Source organism: Trachypithecus francoisi, unplaced genomic scaffold, assembly GCF_009764315.1.
Source record: "Trachypithecus francoisi isolate TF-2019V2 unplaced genomic scaffold, Tfra_2.0 Lachesis_group2, whole genome shotgun sequence".
NCBI lineage: Eukaryota > Metazoa > Chordata > Mammalia > Primates > Cercopithecidae > Trachypithecus > Trachypithecus francoisi.
The window spans coordinates 39,241,112-39,259,957 of record NW_022681465.1 but is presented as its reverse complement, the minus strand read 5'-3'; the positions used below and the strand labels follow the sequence as shown (position 1 = coordinate 39,259,957).

Below are 18,846 nucleotides of genomic sequence, written 5' to 3'. Positions count from 1 at the left end.
TGGAGAAAAAGAAGCTTAGTGACTCAGCATCACTTTGCTATAAATGTGGCAAAGTCAGACTTGCATCCCAGGCCTTTTTTTTTTTTTTGGAAACAGGCTCTCACTCTGTCACTCATACTGGAGTGCACTTGCAGTGGCATAATTACAACTCACTGCAGCCTCAACCTCCCAAGCTCAGGTGATCCTCCCACTCAGCCTCCCAAGTAGCTGGGACTACAGGAGTGCACCTCCACACTCAGCTAATATTTTTATATTTCTTTTGGAAACAGGGTTTTGCCATGTTGCCCAGGCTGGTCTCAAACTCCTGGGCTCAAGTAATCCACCTGCCTGGCCTCCCAAAGTGCTGACATTACAAGACATGAGCCAAAGTGCTGAGATTACAAGACATAAGCCACTGTGCCCGGCCTCTTCAGGCCTCTTGACTCCATTTCTAACCTTCTGATGAGGAGACTGGAAATTGAAAAACTTAATTAAAATAATCCGCTCTATTTTGAATGCCCAAGACCCACATATACCTAAAAAATCAAACATACAATAGTTTTAAGGGCTCGTGTAAGAAAGAAAATGCAGATTGTCTTACACTATATACATTTATTCATTCAAAACAGTTTGTTGAGCATCCTCTGTGTTCCTGCCAAGCAGGTGCCAGTAAGGAAAAATGTAGCCTCTTCCCTGTGCTGTCTGCCCACTAATAAAGTCAGAAGGCAAAAGAGTCCCCATGCCATGTGCCTCAGGAACTCTTACGAAGATCTGCCTTCTTCACTATCACTAGAAGTTACTGTACACATCAAAGGTGAGAAGATGCTCAGAAAGATCAACTGCAGGTTTGTCACTTGCTGGGGTTTTTGTGGCTTGAGGGGCTGCTGAGGTAACCACAGGGATGCGCCAATTATAATGACAAATCTATGGCTGTGTTCATCAAACGTCATGACGTCATGTGTAGTATCTGTACAAAATCTCTACCTTGTTTGGGTAGGGGATATGGTATGTTGAAATAATCCTCATAAAAATCTAGAAGAGTCACCGCAGCATCCAGTGCATAATCTGCTTGATTTATCTTGTCTGGCACAGCATATACAGAAACCTAAAGTGGAAGGCACAAGAAAGGAATTCAAATATCTTAAGTGGCTTCTCTCCACATTGTGTAGAACACTGACATTCATGTCCTCATGTTGTGGGATATGGTTGCCAATATTAAGGAAAATAATTGGGAATTCCATTTCTTGCATTAATATTGACTGTTCCTGATTAATCCCCCTTCTGAAAACAACAGGAAATGCTGGGTAACATATATAAAGTCTTCTTAAATGTGTTTGTAAGATGGCAAATGAGAAAGCAAGATTTAGAGGCAAAAGTGAAATGACAGCTGGACCCTCTAATGTCAGGAGAGCACTGCAGCCAGCTTTAGCCCTGATGGCAGTAGCCCAACACAGCTGGACTTGAGCTTTGGTTCTTATGGCATTGAAGGACTCCGCAGTTAAGAGACCAAGTCCAGGGCCTGCCCAAAGTAGAAAGTCTAACAAGACATACAACCCCTACATAAAGCTAGTACCCAAAGGCCAGGCCCTTAATGTAAAGGTAAACTAGAAATAACTACCCTTTGTCAAGGAAACTACAAGTAAAGTGATCGCTGGACCAGTAAGTACTTCCAGACACTCTGCAAGAGCAAATACAATTTCTCTCTGGAATAATCCACTTTAGGCTCAGGTAACATAAGCTCACAAACATAATTCATAATACAAGCAAGGAAACAAGATACCATAAGCAAGAGCCAGCAGAAAAAACAAACCACAAAATCAAATACACAAAGAATTCAGACAAAACAATTACCGGACACAGATATATAATATGCATGCTTAATGTGTTTACAGAAATGAAAGAATTAAAAATATGGGTATAGATTAGACATTATTAAAATAATCATTTCTAAGAGATTCAGATAGGTGGCAAAACAAGGGGCAGGTGTTTTTGCTGATTAGTTTCACTGCTGAATTAAGAATGTTCCCTTCATCCGAGTCTCAAGCGTCATCTTCAAATCCCCAGGTAAGTAAAGATACCTCCACAAGAATAAGAAATCTCAGCACTAGAGGAACCCAAAGCAATTCAGCAGGGAATCCCCATCTACCCAGGCCTCAGTAAAAACCAGCACAAATACATAAGGTATCTTCAAACAAAGCATCCCTTCCTCCCCTCAGAAAAACCAGTTTGCATTCCGAGCTATGGCACACAGTTGTATTGGTTGACCACTATGCAATGGTACCCAAATGAGGAACAAGTGTGCCTTGAAACAAGATTTTTCTCTCCAGCATTCCAGTGTTACCTGGCCCAAAACCTCTGGCCATTCCAAGCAGGTTGCTCTATCTTCCTTACTATAGCCAGAAATCCCCTGCCAGATAGTAACATTTACTTCCAAACTGCAGAAAGTCATAACCAGAAACAACCTTATAGACCATTGCAGGATCTAATCCAAGTTATACCTTCCAAAGAAGTAAATACTAAGTTCCAGAGGGAATAAGGCCAAGGTCAGAGAGTCAGTGAAGTGACTGCGGTGAAGCCAGGATCACGACTCAGGCCAGGCCACACTCTCTCCACGTTGTTGTTATTAGAACCTCACTATACAAATGAGCATCCATAACAACAGGCTGGTCAAACATCCCGGTTTGCCTGAGACTGAGGAGATTCCCAGGATGCAGGACTTCCAGGATTTTGTTATTTGGTTTTGTCTTTGTTTGTTTAGAGACATGGTTTTGCTCTGTTGCCCAGGCTGGAGTGCACAATCATATCTCAGTGAAGCCTCAAACTCCTGGGCTCAAGGGATCCTCCCACCTCAGCCTCCCCAGTACCTAAGACTAGTAGCAGGCACAAGGAACCATGCCTGGCTAATTATTTTATTTTTTGCAGAGACAGGTTCTCACTGTGTTGTCCGGGCTGGTCTCAAACCCCTGGCCTCAAGTGATTCTTCTATGTCAGCCTCCCAAAGTGTTGGGTTTATGTTGGGTTTACAGGCACAAACCACTGTGCTCAGCCAGACTTCCAGTTTTAAAACCAGTTCCAGGCAAACCAGAACAAGTTGGTCACCATATGTTACAATCACAGACTCACCTTGACTCCACTCTTGGTTATCTTGCTGACAGACTCAAAATCTGAAATAATGAAGGCCACTAGATAGGTGCTCATCTTCACAGTGACATCAAAATGGTCTTCTATGAGTCCTTCAGCAACAGTCACAGATTTCACCTAAAATCAGAATAATTCAAATTATCAAGTAATCCAATTATGCAATACACTGAACTTGAGAAATTTCCTAATTATCAGACATAATATTAAAAGTATATCAATCCCAGCACTTGTGGAGACCGAGGTAGGCAGATTGCTTGAGCTCAGGAGTTTGCCACCAGCCTGAGCAACATGATGAAACCTTATCTCTACAAAAAAAAAAAAAAAAAACACAAAAAAATTAGCCCTACCAGTGGTGCGTGCCTGTGGTCACAGCTACTGGGGAGGCTGAGGTGGGAGGATGCCTTAAGCCTGGGAGGTGGAGGTTGCAATGAGCTAAGATTGAGCAACTGTACTCCTGCCTGGGTGACAGAGGCAGACCCTATCTAATGACGCTTCTATAATTACTTTAAAAGTTATCTTCCCGATATCTAATTATAATTTGGATATTAAGGTCAAACAGTTCTACTCAATTTCTTTTTTTATTGAGATATAATTCATATACCATAAAACTTACCATTTTAAAGTTTACAATTCAGTGGCTCTCAAATCATGAATGAACTTCCATTCACAATTGCTTCAAAGAGAATAAAATACCTAGGAATCCAACTTACAAGGGATGTAAAGGACCTCTTCAAGGAGAACTACAAACCACTGCTCAGTGAAATAAAAGAGGACACTAACAAATGGAAGAACATACCATGCTCATGGATAGGAAGAATCAATATAGTGAAAATGGCCATACTGCCCAAGCTTATTTATAGATTCAATGCCATCCCCACCAAGCTACCAATGACTTTCTTCACAGAATTGGAAAAAACCGCTTTAAAGTTCATATGGAACCAAAAAAGAGCCTGCATTGCCAAGACAATCCTAAGTCAAAAGAACAAAGCTGGAGGCATCACGCTACCTGACTTCAAACTATACTACAAGGCTACAGTAACCAAAACAGCATGGTACTGGCACCAAAACAGAGATATAGACCAACGGAACAGAACAGAGTCCTCAGAAATAATACCACACATCTACAGCCATCTGATCTTTGACAAACCTGAGAGAAACAAGAAACGGGGAAAGGATTCCCTATTTAATACATGGTGCTGGGAAAATTGGCTAGCCATAAGTAGAAAGCTGAAACTGGATCCTTTCCTTACTCCTTATACGAAAATTAATTCAAGATGGATTAGAGACTTCAATGTTAGACCTAAAACCATAAAAACCCTAGAAGAAAACCTAGGTAGTACCATTCAGGACATAGGCATGGGCAAGGACTTCATGTCTAAAACACCAAAAGCAACAGCAGCAAAAGCCAAAATTGACACATGGGATCTAATTAAACTAAAGAGCTTCTGCACAGCAAAAGAAACTACCATCAGAGTGAACAGGCAACCTACAGAATGGGAGAAAATTTTTGCAATCTACTCATCTGACAAAGGGCTGATATCCAGAACCTACAAAGAACTCAAACAAATTTACAAGAAAAAAACAAACAACCCCATCAAAAAGTGGGCAAAGGATATGAACAGACATTTCTCAAAAGAAGACATTCATACAGCCAACAGACACATGAAAAAATGCTCATCATCACTGGCCATCAGAGAAATGCAAATCCAAACCACAATGAGATACCATCTCACACCAGTTAGAATGGCAATCATTAAAAAGTCAGGAAACAACAGGTGCTGGAGAGGATGTGGAGAAATAGGAACACTTTTACACTGTTGGTGGGATTGTAAACTAGTTCAACCATTATGGAAAACAGTATGGCAATTCCTCAAGGATCTAGAACTAGATGTACCATATGACCCAGCCATCCCACTACTGGGTATATACCCAAAGGATTATAAATCATGCTGCTATAAAGACACATGCACACGTATGTTTATTGCAGCACTATTCACAATAGCAAAGACTTGGAATCAACCCAAATATCCATCTGTGACAGACTGGATTAAGAAAATGTGGCACATATACACCATGGAATACTATGCAGCCATAAAAAAGGATGAGTTTGCGTCCTTTGTAGGGACATGGATGCAGCTGGAAACCATCATTCTTAGCAAACTATCACAAGAACAGAAAACCAAACACCGCATGTTCTCACTCATAGGTGGGAACTGAACAATGAGATCACTTGGACTCTGGAAGGGGAACATCACACACCGGGGCCTATCATGGGGAGAGGGGAAGGGGGTAGGGATTGCACTGGGAGTTATACCTGATATAAATGATGAATTGATGGGTGCTGACGAGTTGATGGGTGCAGCACACCAACATGGCACAAGTATACATATGTAACAAACCTGCACGTTATGCACATGTACCCTAGAACTTAAAGTATAATAATAATAAAATAAAAAAAAAATAAATAAATAAAAAAAAATAAATAAAAACAATTCAGTGGTTCTTAATGTAATCATAAAGTTGTGCAACTATCAATACTCAGTTTCTTTTAAATAATTCAGATGGTTGCAAACAGACTAATATTTGGCATATGTGGATTGATAACCCAGATGAGACGAAGCAAAACCGAGATTGTGAGTTTTGCGAAGATGTGGCTGATTCATGTGTCCTTAAATACAGGTTTGAGAATTATCTGGCAATGCAATGTCGAGCTATTCCGCATATACGCAACGGGGAAAATATATAACCCTGTAGTACCTAAAAGAGCTTCTGTTCTTCTGTATAATTGAAAGTAACCTATTCCTGGGCATGCTCTTGCAAAGCTTCTTCCAAACTTAGATTTGCTTCATTGGAATCACCTTTTTAAGTCCAATCAGAGAGTAAAGGTGGGGTATGGTGGATGGAGGTACAGTCTTAGAGGTCTGCCCCTAAACAAAAAAGTCTAACACCTTAGCAATAAAAAGCACGGAGATGAGACCTTGGAAGAAGAACCAGCCAGAATTAGCCAAGTGAAACCACGGTCACGGGCATTTTTCCTGTAATCCTATACTCACCTCTATTGCTCTGCCCTCATCTTTTTTTTGTTTTGTTTTGAGAGATAGGGTCTTGCTATGTTGCCCCGGCTGGTCTTGGACTCCTGACCTCAAGAAATCCTCTTCTTCTGCCTCCCAAAGTGTTAGGATTACAACCACAAGCCACCTTACCTGGCCCTCATCCTTCTTAATACCCATCAGCCACCAACTTCTGGTCACCATTTGGTCATTCAAACCAACTCTGTTAGCCAGCCTAGGATTACTCATAAAGGATCCCAAATCATCTTTTCTTTTTAAATGCATTCTGCTTCTGCCTACCCACAACAAAAATTTCCTTTTTTTTTTTTTTTTTTGAGATGGGGTCTCACTCTGTCACCCAGGCTGGAGTGCAATGGTGCTATCTCGGTTCACTGCAACCTCCACCTCCCGAGTTCAAGCAACTCTCCTGCCTCAGCTTCCCGAGTAGCTAAGATTACAGACATGTGCCACCAAGCCCAACTAATTTTGTATTTTTAGTAGAGACAGGGTTTTGCCATGTTGGCCAGGCTGACCTCAGGTGATCCACCTGCCTCAGCCTCCCAAAGTGCTGGATTACAGTCATAAGCCACCACACCTGGCCAAAAATGTCCATTCTCGAGTTGTGTTAATTAGTAGGAAAATAACCTGATTAAATTAATTCAAATTTAAATGTGATTAATTTCTGCCCCATGCCCAAAAGCTTCAGTGTCCCAGTGGTATATATTTTGTTTTTCTGGTCTCCAAAAAGATCTTTTGAGATCTCATTGTTTTCCCCTGAGCTCAATATCTGCAGCCTGAGGTCAGGCTACTCATATTAGATTTCTGTTAGTGAGAGACGTTTCTGTTCAAAGGGACAACATTGCATTAGAGGTTTTCCTATCCTCAAAAAAAAAGTTGTTTTCCTATCTTCAATAAGTGGATCCTGGATATCCATGGATTTAGACTGTAGCATCTTCGTGGAGCTTCCAAAGCTCCCGGTCTTTCTTCTGAAAGCCTACAAATTTCTCCACTAATCCTGTTTGGTCCTTCAGTCTCTCTCCTGTCTCCTTCCCATCCCTGATCCTTTATTCTCCTAGAACTTTGATTCACCAATTAAAGAACTCACTTCTGTACCAGGGAGTCATGCCACAATACTGGGGGAGAGGACGATATTTTGAAAAAGCACATCCTGTATCTTAAATTTATATTAGGAATATAGCATAATTGTTTCTTGTCTTTTCATATACAAGAGTGGGAGTGGGGACAAAAGTTCTTGGCTGGTAGGAAAATGTGCAGAAGAGTGGTTTTCACAGAGGATAGCCCTCTGGCGTGGGGTGGGAGATCCGAATCTTGTTTGAGGAAGGCATCCTTACGGTATGAAGGCAGGTAGGTATAGAGTTTTAAGGTTGAGAAGTACCATACTAGAGGTCGGTCTGTGGCTCCTGGTATCTCTCCATGCTACGACACTGCTTCCCCAGTCAGCACAGGGACAAAGTTGTTCATCCCTCAGGACTCTAGGCAAAGCCTACTCTACCCTGAGTCTCATCCCCAGTGAGTTTTTCTGAACAAAGGATGTGCTTCCAGGAGGTGTTATATACCAGCTGCAGAATGACGGCCCAGCTGATGCTTTTCTAAACTACCAGAATCAAAGGACAATGGCACTTACTGAACAGTTTTATTCATTTGGCAAGATCATCTTCTAGCCACTTTTAAAAATCAGAGGGAATGATGTCCACATCTGCATTGAGATTGGAGAATAATGGTTTCTCTTGGGAAGCTAAGCTATCTATCATGACTTACCTTCAGCACCATAATATTCCGAAAAGATTACTTTTATTCTCTTTTTCTGTCCGCCCAATTTTGTACATTCAGTTACAAATTATATAGTGAATATTACTATATAGTATATGTAAATTATAGAAAATAACTATATGCTAAAAATATGGCCTTACTGACAAAGCATTACCTTTAAAATCATTTTAAAGGATCATATGAGAAAATGACGGTGAAAGTGCTTTTTGAAGGGCACTACTATTTAAACCTCACCTGAATTTCTTATACCACTTCCCTCCTATCAGCATGTATAACCTGGAATGGTACTGTTACTGAAATCTTGCATTTTTAGGGGCAATTTTTACTTTGATTACATATAACTGTGGCTTGAAACAAAAGCACAGGTTGTAAATGAAAAGAAAAGTTAGTAACGATCTGCCAGGCAATAAAACAAAACAGGTGACCCAATGTTGACTGTCACTGGGGTAATGCAAGTCACAGAGAATCAGTGGATTTTCCTGTAGAAAATACACAGGAGTGCAGACTCACCAATGGCATATTGGAGATGGCTAGGTGCCTTGGCTCTCTTCTAATTTTGATTGAGAAACTTGCTTTGAAGGCAGGTTCATCAAAACATGGAAAGGCCATTCTAGCTGCAGTGGGTTCAAATTGTGTTGATGCAAGTATCCTAAAATTAAGGCAAGTGAAATTAAAATTGAGCATGAAGCACCAGGAACTCTAAAACAGGTGTTGGCTTTATAATTCCTAAAGTTACTATAAGATTGATGGATTTTACTACTAAAAAATATTTTACATCACAAAAGCTATCATAAACTAAGTTAAAAGACAAATTAGACTGGGCATGGTCATGGTGGCTCACGCCTGTAGTCCTAACACATTTTTGGGAGGCTGAGGTGGGAGGATTACTTGAGCCCAGGAGTGTGAGACCAACCTGGGCAACAAACCCCATCTCTACCAAAACTACAAAAATTAGCCAGGCATGGTGGTGCATGCCTGTAGTCCCAGCTACTCGGGAGGCAGAGGTGAGAGGATGGTTGGAGCCCATGAGGCAGAAGTTTCAGTGACCTGAGATTGCGCTGTTGCACTCCAGCCTGGGCGACAGAACCAGACCCTGTCTCCAAAAGAAAGTTTTTTAAAAAAGTAAAAAACTGGGAAAATTCATTTAAGAAGTATGTGACGAAGACTTAATAGCCTTAACAGATAGTGAGATCCTAAAAATGTGTAAAAGAATACCCAGTGGTGGCTCACACCTGTAATCTTGGCACTTTGAGAGGCCAAGGTGGGCGGATCACGAGGACAGGAGTTCGAGACCACCCTGGCCAACATGGTGAAACCCCATCTCTACTAAAAATACAAAAATTAGCCAGGCATGGTAGTGCGCATCTGTAATCGCAGCTACTCAACGAGGCTGAGGCAGGAGAATCGCTTGAACCCAGGAGGCGGAGGTTGCAGTGAGCCAAGTTTGCACCATTGCACTCCAGCCTGGGTGACAGAGCAAGACTCCACCTCAAAAAATAAAATAAGGTAAAATAAAATAAAATAAAATAAAAAAGAATCCCCAACAACCGAGGAAATGAAATAAAAAAGAATCGCCAACAAGCAAGGGAATCTCGGGCAAAGTCAAAGGTCATAAACAGGCAATTCATAAAAGAACCTACAAATCATTAACAAACATATCAAAAGCTGCTCAACTTCCTTAATCAAAGTTATGTAAATTAAAAAGAGATATCATTTGGGGGCCTTTTTTGCTCTAAAAAGACTGCCAATGTACAGTATTGATGAGAGGCAAGAAAAAATGACAAGGTTTATAAAAAATTGATAGGTTCTTTGGCTTACCAATTTTACTTCTAGGCAATTATTCTAAAGAAATAACTTACAAAGATGTTCATCGAAGTGTTGTTGATACTGAAAAACTGGAAATAATTTCATTTCCATTCCCAAGGGATTAAAGATATTAACGTACAACTATGTATTTTAATAAAATCATTAAAATGATACCTAGTAATAGTCATTTATATAAAACATCTTCCCAACATACTAAGTTAAAAAATTTCCTTATAAAAGAGAAAATATAAGAATTCCATTTATATAAAATAACATATATGCATATCCAGAAAGAAGTCTGGGAGAATATTCCACTGAAATAGAAGTAGTAGTTAGTTCAGGGGGCTATGAGTGAAACAAATTTTACTTTTTTACCTTGATAGAATAAGATGGAATTTGAAAAATAAATTAGTATAATCTACTAACATAAAATTCCATTTTAAAACTTAGCATAAAATCTCCCTCAAATAAGTCTCCTCCTTAAAAACAGAACCAAAGCAAGGTGAGTAGAGATCTATAAAAAAGTTTTAACTGAGCTAAAAGTATTTCCTCTAATAGGATGCTAACAGGATATGCTGAAGTCCTAACCTGCAGTATCTGTGCACAAGACCTTATTTGGACATAGGGTCTTTACAGGTATCATGGAGTGAAGAAGAGGCCACCAGGCTGGGTCCTACTCCGATATGACCGGTTTCCTTATTAGACGATGGAGACTGGGACATAGGGAAACGGAATGGCCATGCCACTAACAGAGGGAGAGACTAGAACGATGCAGGTGCTAGGCATGGAGTGCCAGGGATCCACAGCCACCACTAGATGCTAGGAAGACACAAGGAAGGATTCTACCAGAGTCTGGAGGGAGCACGGGCCTGCTGACACCTTGATTTCAGACTTCTAGCCTGCAGACCTGACAGAGAATACATTTTGTTGTTTATAGCCACCCAGTCTGTGGTACTTTGTTACAACAGCCCTAGGAAACTAATGCATAGGTCAGGAAAATTAACCATGTTTATTATGTCTCAGAAATCAAACTAAATAAACAAATAGATATTTACTCTGATAGAGCTGGGGGAAAGAAAATTGGTTAGAATTTTAAAATGAGATTCAAAAAGCAAGGGAAAAAGCCATTTTTAACACTATAAAGAAGATGCAAAAGCAAAACTGAAGAAAAAGTTCAACAACAAAGGTAATTTTAAAAGATAATCAATCAGAAATAATGAATTTAGCGTGGGCAGCACTTACAGTTTAAAAGAAAAAGAGAAAAAAAAATACCTCAGTTCCCCTTCCTTGGTTCTGTAGGTGCTTTTGTAAAATCCGTGGAAAGTCTCCGAAAGATTGCCAGCATAGTGAATGACAACTGTGTACAGGAGCCCGACAAGGAGGGGCTCAGGAGCCAGCAGCGCAATTTGCTCCTGAGGAGGGTGTTCCAGGACCTGAAGCGGTTCTTCCGATAGCCTCTCTCCAGCTCCTTTCCTGAGGGTGGCCCTAGATATCTGCAGGTGGTGACTATGCAGGATGATGGTGCTGGTGGGCTGACTGGCTGTTATTTCTACTTCTGTGGTTCCCCAGAAGGTCAGCGTGGTAAGGTTTGCATGGATCAGTAGATCATAATGAACTGGGATGACATACTCAGGAAGTCGTATTTTATTCCAAGGAAATGGCATCCCATTACTACCTTTTGGAGATGCTTCACTGCTCTGACACCATGAAGGAGTGGACACAGTTAAGAGAGCCAACAGTAAGGAAGGTAGAAATGACATGGTTGGAAGGGACCATTTGAGGGACGGAAACACCATCTTCTTGCTCTAACTACCTAGTGGCACAAATGTACAAAAGCAAAAATATATGTCATTAAAATGTTATTGACATAGAATAATTTCAGAATGTATCCACCCAACATTCACAGAAATAGACATAAAATTCCAAAAGTACTAGCTGTTTTCCTGAAAGTAAAAGGACCTTCCCTATGTTATGGTTGCATATAAGAAAGATGTTTATCATTAGCAACAATCATTAACACCTACTAGAAAGCATCATTTGATGTTCAAAGTTTAAATTAATTCAACCTGTCAGAGTTCTTGGTTGAAAGCAACTGAACAAGCTCTGGCTGATGTAGGCAGAAAAGGAATCATTAGTTGATCATGAGTGGCTCACTAAATGGGTCACAGAGTTGCAGGACATTTGGGAAGCCAGGTTCATGAAACAAGCAAAACCAGAACCATATCAGAGGAACATCTGATCAAGCTACCACTCCTCACTGACACTGGACATTGGAGAAAGCCACTGAATGCCCTGGAAATCAAATGCTGACACTGCAGCAGCCACCACTAGAACAAAGTCTCCACTGCCCCTGCGAGTATACGTAGCAGTAACCTTTAATAACTTCAGTATCTTCCTCAAATTGTCATGCCAAAAGTTAACTACATATTTATTTAGCCAGGAAGAGCTTAAAGAGTTTAATTTTCCCAGTAGTTTGTGGCAAACATTATCAATCACCTAGATTCTCTCTTACAATCATCCACCAAGTATATGTTGAATGCCTGCTACACACAAACAGTGTGCTGAGTCCTGAGTGGGACGAAACAATACACAAGACACTGGCCCCACCCTCAAGGATTTCAAAATATGGAAGGACAGAAAACACGCACAGATAATAAAACACAATGTGGAAAGTGTGAAATATTTTTTTTTTTTTTTTTTTTTTTTTTTTTTTTTTTTTTTGAGGCGGAGTCTCGCTCTGTCGCCCGGGCTGGAGTGCAGTGACCGGATCTCAGCTCACTGCAAGCTCCGCCTCCCGGGTTCACGCCATTCTCCTGCCTCAGCCTCCCAAGTAGCTGGGACTACAGGCGCCCGCCATCTCGCCCGGCTAGTTTTTTGTATTTTTAGTAGAGACGGGGTTTCACTGTGTTAGCCAGGATGTCTCGATCTCCTGACCTCGTGATCCGCCCGTCTCGGCCTCCCAAAGTGCTGGGATTACAGGCTTGAGCCACCGCGCCCGGCCGAAATATTTTTAAAATAATAATAAAAGGTGTTGGAAAGAATGGAATTAAATTTCCAAAGAGAGAGAGAGACTCTGGCTGCAGTGACTCCTTGGGATGCCTTCACACAAAAGCAGCATTTGACTGTGAAAGCATAGGTCAGATTTTGAAATGAAGGAGAGCATTAACAGCACCACAGGTAGAGCAAACCAGGGCAGGAGCTAAGGCACAAAGGGAGGACATATAGGCAGTTCAGGCAATCAATGTGGACAGAAGGGAACTCCCAGAGGACTTGATGGAGAATGGTTATATGAAAGGCAGGGAGAGGAGTAATTCCAAGATTCTGCCAAGAACATGTGGAAGTCACGCTGCAGACCCTATTTTGCACTTAATTTTAAAGGCCATCAGACATATAAGCAATGTGAACATTAGGCTGGGCGTGGTGGCTCACGCCTGTAATCCCAACACTTTGGAAGGACGAGGTGGGCAGATCACGAAGTCAAGAGATCGAGACCATCCTGGCCAACATGGTGAAATCCCATCTCTACTAAAAATACAAAAATTAGCTAGGTGTGGTGGCGTGCACCTGTAGTCCCAGCTACTTGGGAGGCTGAGGCAGGAGAATCACTTGAACCCAGGAGGCAGACTTGCAGTGAGCTGAGATCACGCCACTGCACTCCAGCCTGGCAACAGAGCAAGACTCTGTCTAAAAAAAAAAAAGGCAATGTGAATTTTAAGGGAGTTGGCAATCCATGCCCCAAGAATCAAACATACGTTTTTATTTCTCTTACACAAACACACCTTTCTAATGAGTGTTTGCCAACAGGGGCCCATACCAGGTGAATGCAAGTGATTGGCCCAAACTCCTCTTGCTCCAGTTGGGAAAAGTAGCAACCTTAAAATGTGGATCCCTTAGAGTGTTTACAGTACACAGAATTCTCTCTCTCTGAGATGTCAAGTTTCTCAACTCTGGCTGCATATTAATGTAACCTAGGAAGCTTTTAAAGTTTTCAATGCCTGGGTCCTTATTGACAATAATTAAACTAGAATCTATGGTGATAGGATCAGGGTATGGTTTTATGGATTGTTTGATTTCTCGTTTTGGGTTGTTTTTTGTTTTTTGTTTTTAAACTCTCCAGAGATTTTACTGAGAAGCCAAGATTGAAAAGCTCATCCCTGCCAAACCCTGGCTTTTCCCCTTCAACTCTATGTGATGGGATACTCATTCAAGGCAATGACGGAAGGGCCTCCGCTAACCCCTCACTTCCTTGCACCCTTTCCAAATGCACAGCTCAAGGGAATTCCCTTCTCCTCACCTCTGGAGCAATCTGGAGGCTAAACCAGAGAGGATACCTACACAGTAGAGAGAGTCTTGGAAATCTCATAATCCCAGTTCAAAAGGCACCACCCAGTGAGACAGGAAGTGTGAAAAGGGAGAACATTTTTTTTTTCCCTTGAAGTTGAGGAACTAGACAGTAAATGGAACTTGTGTTCTGCTTTCCATATGGAATTACTGGCAGCAACAGCTTAATGAGCACTGCCCTTGCCCCAAGATGGGATCCAGAAGGCTCTGTGAAGGTGGCAGGTTCAAGCATGTAAGGACTCTGGTAGTCCCAGAGACCTCTCCAACCGCCCCAGAGGAGATCTAGAAATTCCAACTGGTTATGAGCTGACAGAAAGGCTGATGGGCTGCAGAAGAGGTTGGTACTGGGACCTTGTATCAGAGGCTTTGCAGGGTTGGGTCCATGAGGGGGCCAAAGAGAAACAGTTATGTCTCAAGGAGGATGCAGTGCATGAGTGGGGCTTGGTAAAAACTCCATGTAATGAATAAAGGGCTTCACTGATAAATTCTCTTATTAATCCCAAACAGTAGACTACATCCAAGATTCTGTGATCATGTTCGTGTGTTTGGCTCTTCCCCTGAAAAATTAGCTCTTGTTTGGCTTTGCTTCCAATAGTAAGTGTTCCAATTTGAAACATGGCATTTCATGTTTCTGGCTAGTCTCCTAGGGTCTGGTTTTACTAACAATTTTCTGAAAGGGATGCAGTTAAAAAAAAAAGAAAGCTCTCAAAAACAGTAGTCTACTCAATATAAGCAGCACTTCCCAAGAGAAGTACAATTCTCTTTGAAGTTACACTCCACTAACACTTAAAGGAATAGAGGCCAAGGAGGAAAAAGAACTAATATTTACTAAGCTCCTCCAAAGTGCCAGGCACTTTACACATGCTTACTCTCTCTAATAGCCTATTATTCTCATTCAAGGTGGGGTAACTGAAGCAAAGACATTCATGTAACTTTGCTAAGTTCACACAACTTGTTGGAAGGCAATCCAACAAGTTGGAATGTTGGAATGCAGTAAGTATAAACTCCCTGCTTTTTTAGCTTCACCAAGATCCATTTTTTTTTTTTTTTTTTTTGAGACGGAGTCTCGCTCTGTCTCCCAGGCTGGAGTGCAGTGGCGCGATCTTGACTCACTGCAACCTCTGCCTCCCCTCCTTTTATGGAGGCACTATACTATATGAAATAGATCATCAAGAAGTGATTGAGGTTCTTCCAGAATTTCCTGAACAATGAAATTAACAAGCACTGTAGGTAAATAATAAAAATGCTGAATTTGAAAAAAAAAAAAAAGTACTAGAATGTTTCTATTCAGGTACCACCTGAAAATGTGCTACTTGTACTAATTCCAAATCCTCAGGGTAGAGACAACCGTGCCCAATTTTCAAGTTTTTTTGTTTTGTTTTGTTTTGTTAATTGTTGACCATGTCCTGAGTTCAAAGCGAATACTCTGGGTGTTTAATAGGAAACAGATAATTTCTTCCTGAACCTAGCTTACACAAAGAAATCCAAAAGCGTGAGGAAGTGTGTGCTCTTCCCCTTCCCCTCACGGAATTAACTTTGTAGGCCCACCTGGCCAGTGACGCACCCAGATAGAAAACTTTTAATTTGCGTCAACAGGGTGCTTTATCTGAATAAAACCCAGCCAGAGCCAGAGCCAGAGCCAAAGAGAGAGAGAGAATTGCCGACCAGAAGAACAGGAGAGGCAGCGAGGGATGTGACCTTATGGACACACACGGCCCGCGCTTCCCACCCCACCAGAGTCGTTAACCCAAAGCCTCTGGGTTTCTCTGGCAGCTATGGACAGAGAAGGTGCCCTCCTAAGCCTGAGCCAGCCGCCCGCCCCACCCCGCCTTTTGGCCTTCCGCAGGCGTCGGTGGCCTGGAGGACTGGCAGGCATCCAGGCGCTACGCGGAGCGCGGAGGCAGGCTCCCGCCGGCGGAATAGCGGGGAAACCCGCGGCGCAGGCGCGCCGGCCACGCGCCCGGAGGGACAGGGACAGGGACCGGCAGGGGTGGGCCCGTCGCCGACCCGCCAGGTACCCCGCGGGCTCGGGCCTAGCCAGCGACTCCCCAGCCCTTCCTGCGCCCTGTCTTGCGCCCCGTCTTGCTCCCCGTCTCCCTCCTCCCGCCCCCCGTCTCCCTCAACCCGTGCCCCAGGCCCTCAGGCCCTCCCGGCGGGCGCAGGGAAGGGACCGGTGCCGCGCTTTCCTCCCGGCCCGCAGTCCCCTCCCCGCGGCTCGGGCGCGTTGTACCTGGGGATCTGCGGCCGCGCTCACCCTTGCGCCGCCGCCACCACCACCGCCGCCGCCGGGACCGAAAGTGAAAGTGGAGCCCGGGGAGCGGCAGGCGGGCTCGGAGAGGCGGTTTGGCCCGAACCCTAGCTGCAGGAGGGGAAGCCCCTGACTAAGGCGGGAGCTGGGGAAAGGGTAAAACGGAGTGGGGCCGAGCGAGGGAGTCTGCAGCTCCCAGGAAGGGAATTGGTAAATGAGCGCTGCACGCCCGGGAAGCAGCGAGGTTGCGATGCGGGGTATCAGGCGTAGGAAGTGCACGCCTTTCTGAACGCGGATCCGTGTGTGTGTGTGTGTGTGTGTGTGGTGTGTTTTAAGATGTTTTTTGTTTTTGCCTTTTTTTTTTTTCCATTGTTCAGCGTTGCCTGGGTTAGGGGAATGCAGGAAAGGGCCGGTGCTCAAGTTGGGCATTTAGGCCAGGCAGGCGCTGACAAGTCCACCAAGCCTAGACGCGCTTGACGCCCATTGGACTTGCTGGGTGGACGTCATCTCGCCCCTGCCAATGGGCTGAGAGTTCTTGGCCCGCCTCAGACAGAAACAGGAACCCAGAAGTATTTTGTTGTGGCAAAGTGCTGCACCCTCTGGGGCTTCGGTGGAGAATGACTACAGGGAGAGATGCTGTAGAGGAGAAGGCTGGGTTATAGGTGGCCCCCAGGACTTTCCTGCAGTACCAAAGGCCACTGTACCCCAAGGATTAGCTGCTTCCCGCATCAACACGTTCCCTCTGATTTTTCAAAGTAAATGACCATTTCTTCACTCCCCTTAAAACAATTAAAGCTGAATAAAGTGGCCAAAAAGACCATCTTTAAACAGTTGAGGCTAAATGAGGTAACAATCAAGAAAACACAAACATTAAAACACCAAATGCTACAAGTTTATTACTGAAAAGGGGTCCCGATCCAGACCCCAAGAGAGGGTTCTTGGATTTTGAGCAATAAAGAATTTGAGGGGAGTCCATGAGTAAAGTGAAAGCAAGTAATTAAGAAACTAAAGGAATAAAAGAATGGCTATTCATAGGCAGAGCACCGCCAAGGGCTGTTGGTTGTCCGTTTTTAGGGTTATTTCTTGATTGTATGCTGAACAGGGGGAATTATTCATGCCTCCCCTTTTTAGACCATAGAGGGTTGCAATGGCATTTGTAAACTGTCATGGAGCTGGTGAGAGTGTAGCAGTGAGGACCAGAGGTCACTCTCATTGCCATCCTGGTTTTGGTGGGTTTTGGCCGGCTTCCTTATTGCAGCCTGTTTTATCAGCAAGGTCTTTATGACCTGTGCCTTGTATCTACCTTCTATCTCATTCTGTGACTTAGAATGTCTAACTTCCGAGGAGTGTAGCCCAGTAGGTCTCAGCCTTATTTTACCCAGCTCCTATTCAAGATGGAGTTGCTCTGGTTCAAATGTCTCTGACAATTTGGTGAGTGGACCATGGTCCCAGTGGGAACAGGACCCTTTTCATGCGGTTCTCAGACTCTCTCCTCCCACTTCTTTATTGGCCTTCTTCCCTTTGAGAACTTGGGATTCCAAGTCACTGGAACAGTATTTCTCTCTCTTTTTTTTTTTTTTTTCCGATATTATGTTTCCGTTTGAAAAATATAATGTTTCGTACTGCCTATACTCTCTAGTCAAGCACATTTTATAATATAAAGATTAACACCCTGTTCCAAGACTCAACTACGGTGGGATCCAGGGAAGTTTTTTCACTAAAATTCAACAAGAAATGAGGACTTTGAGATCTGGTAATTTCTGCATGTTCAGAATTTGACAGGAGGTATTAATGGACACTGTGTAGCCTCCAAGACCTCCAGACATCTCTTGAGTGCTACCAGTTTACTCAAGATGAGACCTCTTTGTCCAGTAAATGTATGCATTTCTTTGCTTTTGTATTTATATTTTTGAATATGATGGTTTTCCTTTTGTTTCTAGTAAAGTTTTTTGTTTGTTTGTGTGTCTTTTTAAATACATATTGAAAGTCCAGCTGGCAGAAGTTAATGCACCCAACAGGCTGGAGGTTAATACAGAAGACAGCCGAGGAGACAAACAGGACAATGCCCTGAATGGATGTGGGCAGAAAGCAGTTAAAGTGTGGGCGAGAAGAGAGCTGAGACTGCCACCCGCTCCACGCTGTTTCCTCAAAAGCTCACCCTGACTCAGACTTTAACCTGTCACCCTGGCCATGATTGTGTCTTCAGAGTTGAAGAGCACTACAAAGAACGATAAGCCAGAGGACTTGGTAGCATTCACTTCTAGTTTCAAAGTCCTAGCAGGGATGTAGAGGAGGCAGACCTTGGAGTAAGGACTTTAAGGAGTCCTAGTTCTAGAACCTGTGAGATCAAAACAGCAAATTACCAAACTTAGAAATGGTTGGAAGGAAGGAAACAGAGAGAAAGATTACCTAGGTTTATTGATTCCCTACCAACTGTTAGATACTGCTAAATGCTAGCTGTGCGTGCATGTGTGTGTTTATAATTTGATC

General features: G+C 42.9%; 1 protein-coding gene across 4 annotated transcripts in view; it reads right to left on the bottom strand.

The window, feature by feature from the left end:
• Nucleotides 1–16,471, bottom strand: part of ERAP1 (endoplasmic reticulum aminopeptidase 1) — a 52,020-nt gene extending 35,549 nt beyond the window's left edge. For 3 of the 4 annotated variants that reach the window (XM_033179053.1, XM_033179052.1, XM_033179050.1), the window contains exons 1-5: nt 16,339–16,471; nt 11,040–11,580; nt 8,472–8,610; nt 3,103–3,237; nt 964–1,084 (exon numbers count right to left, since the gene is read on the bottom strand). In XM_033179053.1, the coding sequence (XP_033034944.1) occupies nt 964–1,084; nt 3,103–3,237; nt 8,472–8,610; nt 11,040–11,563 (919 nt within the window). In that variant the 5' untranslated portion in view covers nt 11,564–11,580; nt 16,339–16,471. The remainder of the gene's footprint in view (nt 1–963; nt 1,085–3,102; nt 3,238–8,471; nt 8,611–11,039; nt 11,581–16,338) is intronic. The other variant, XM_033179051.1, reaches the window with a different exon arrangement.
• Between the last annotated feature and the right edge of the window lie 2,375 nt (nt 16,472–18,846).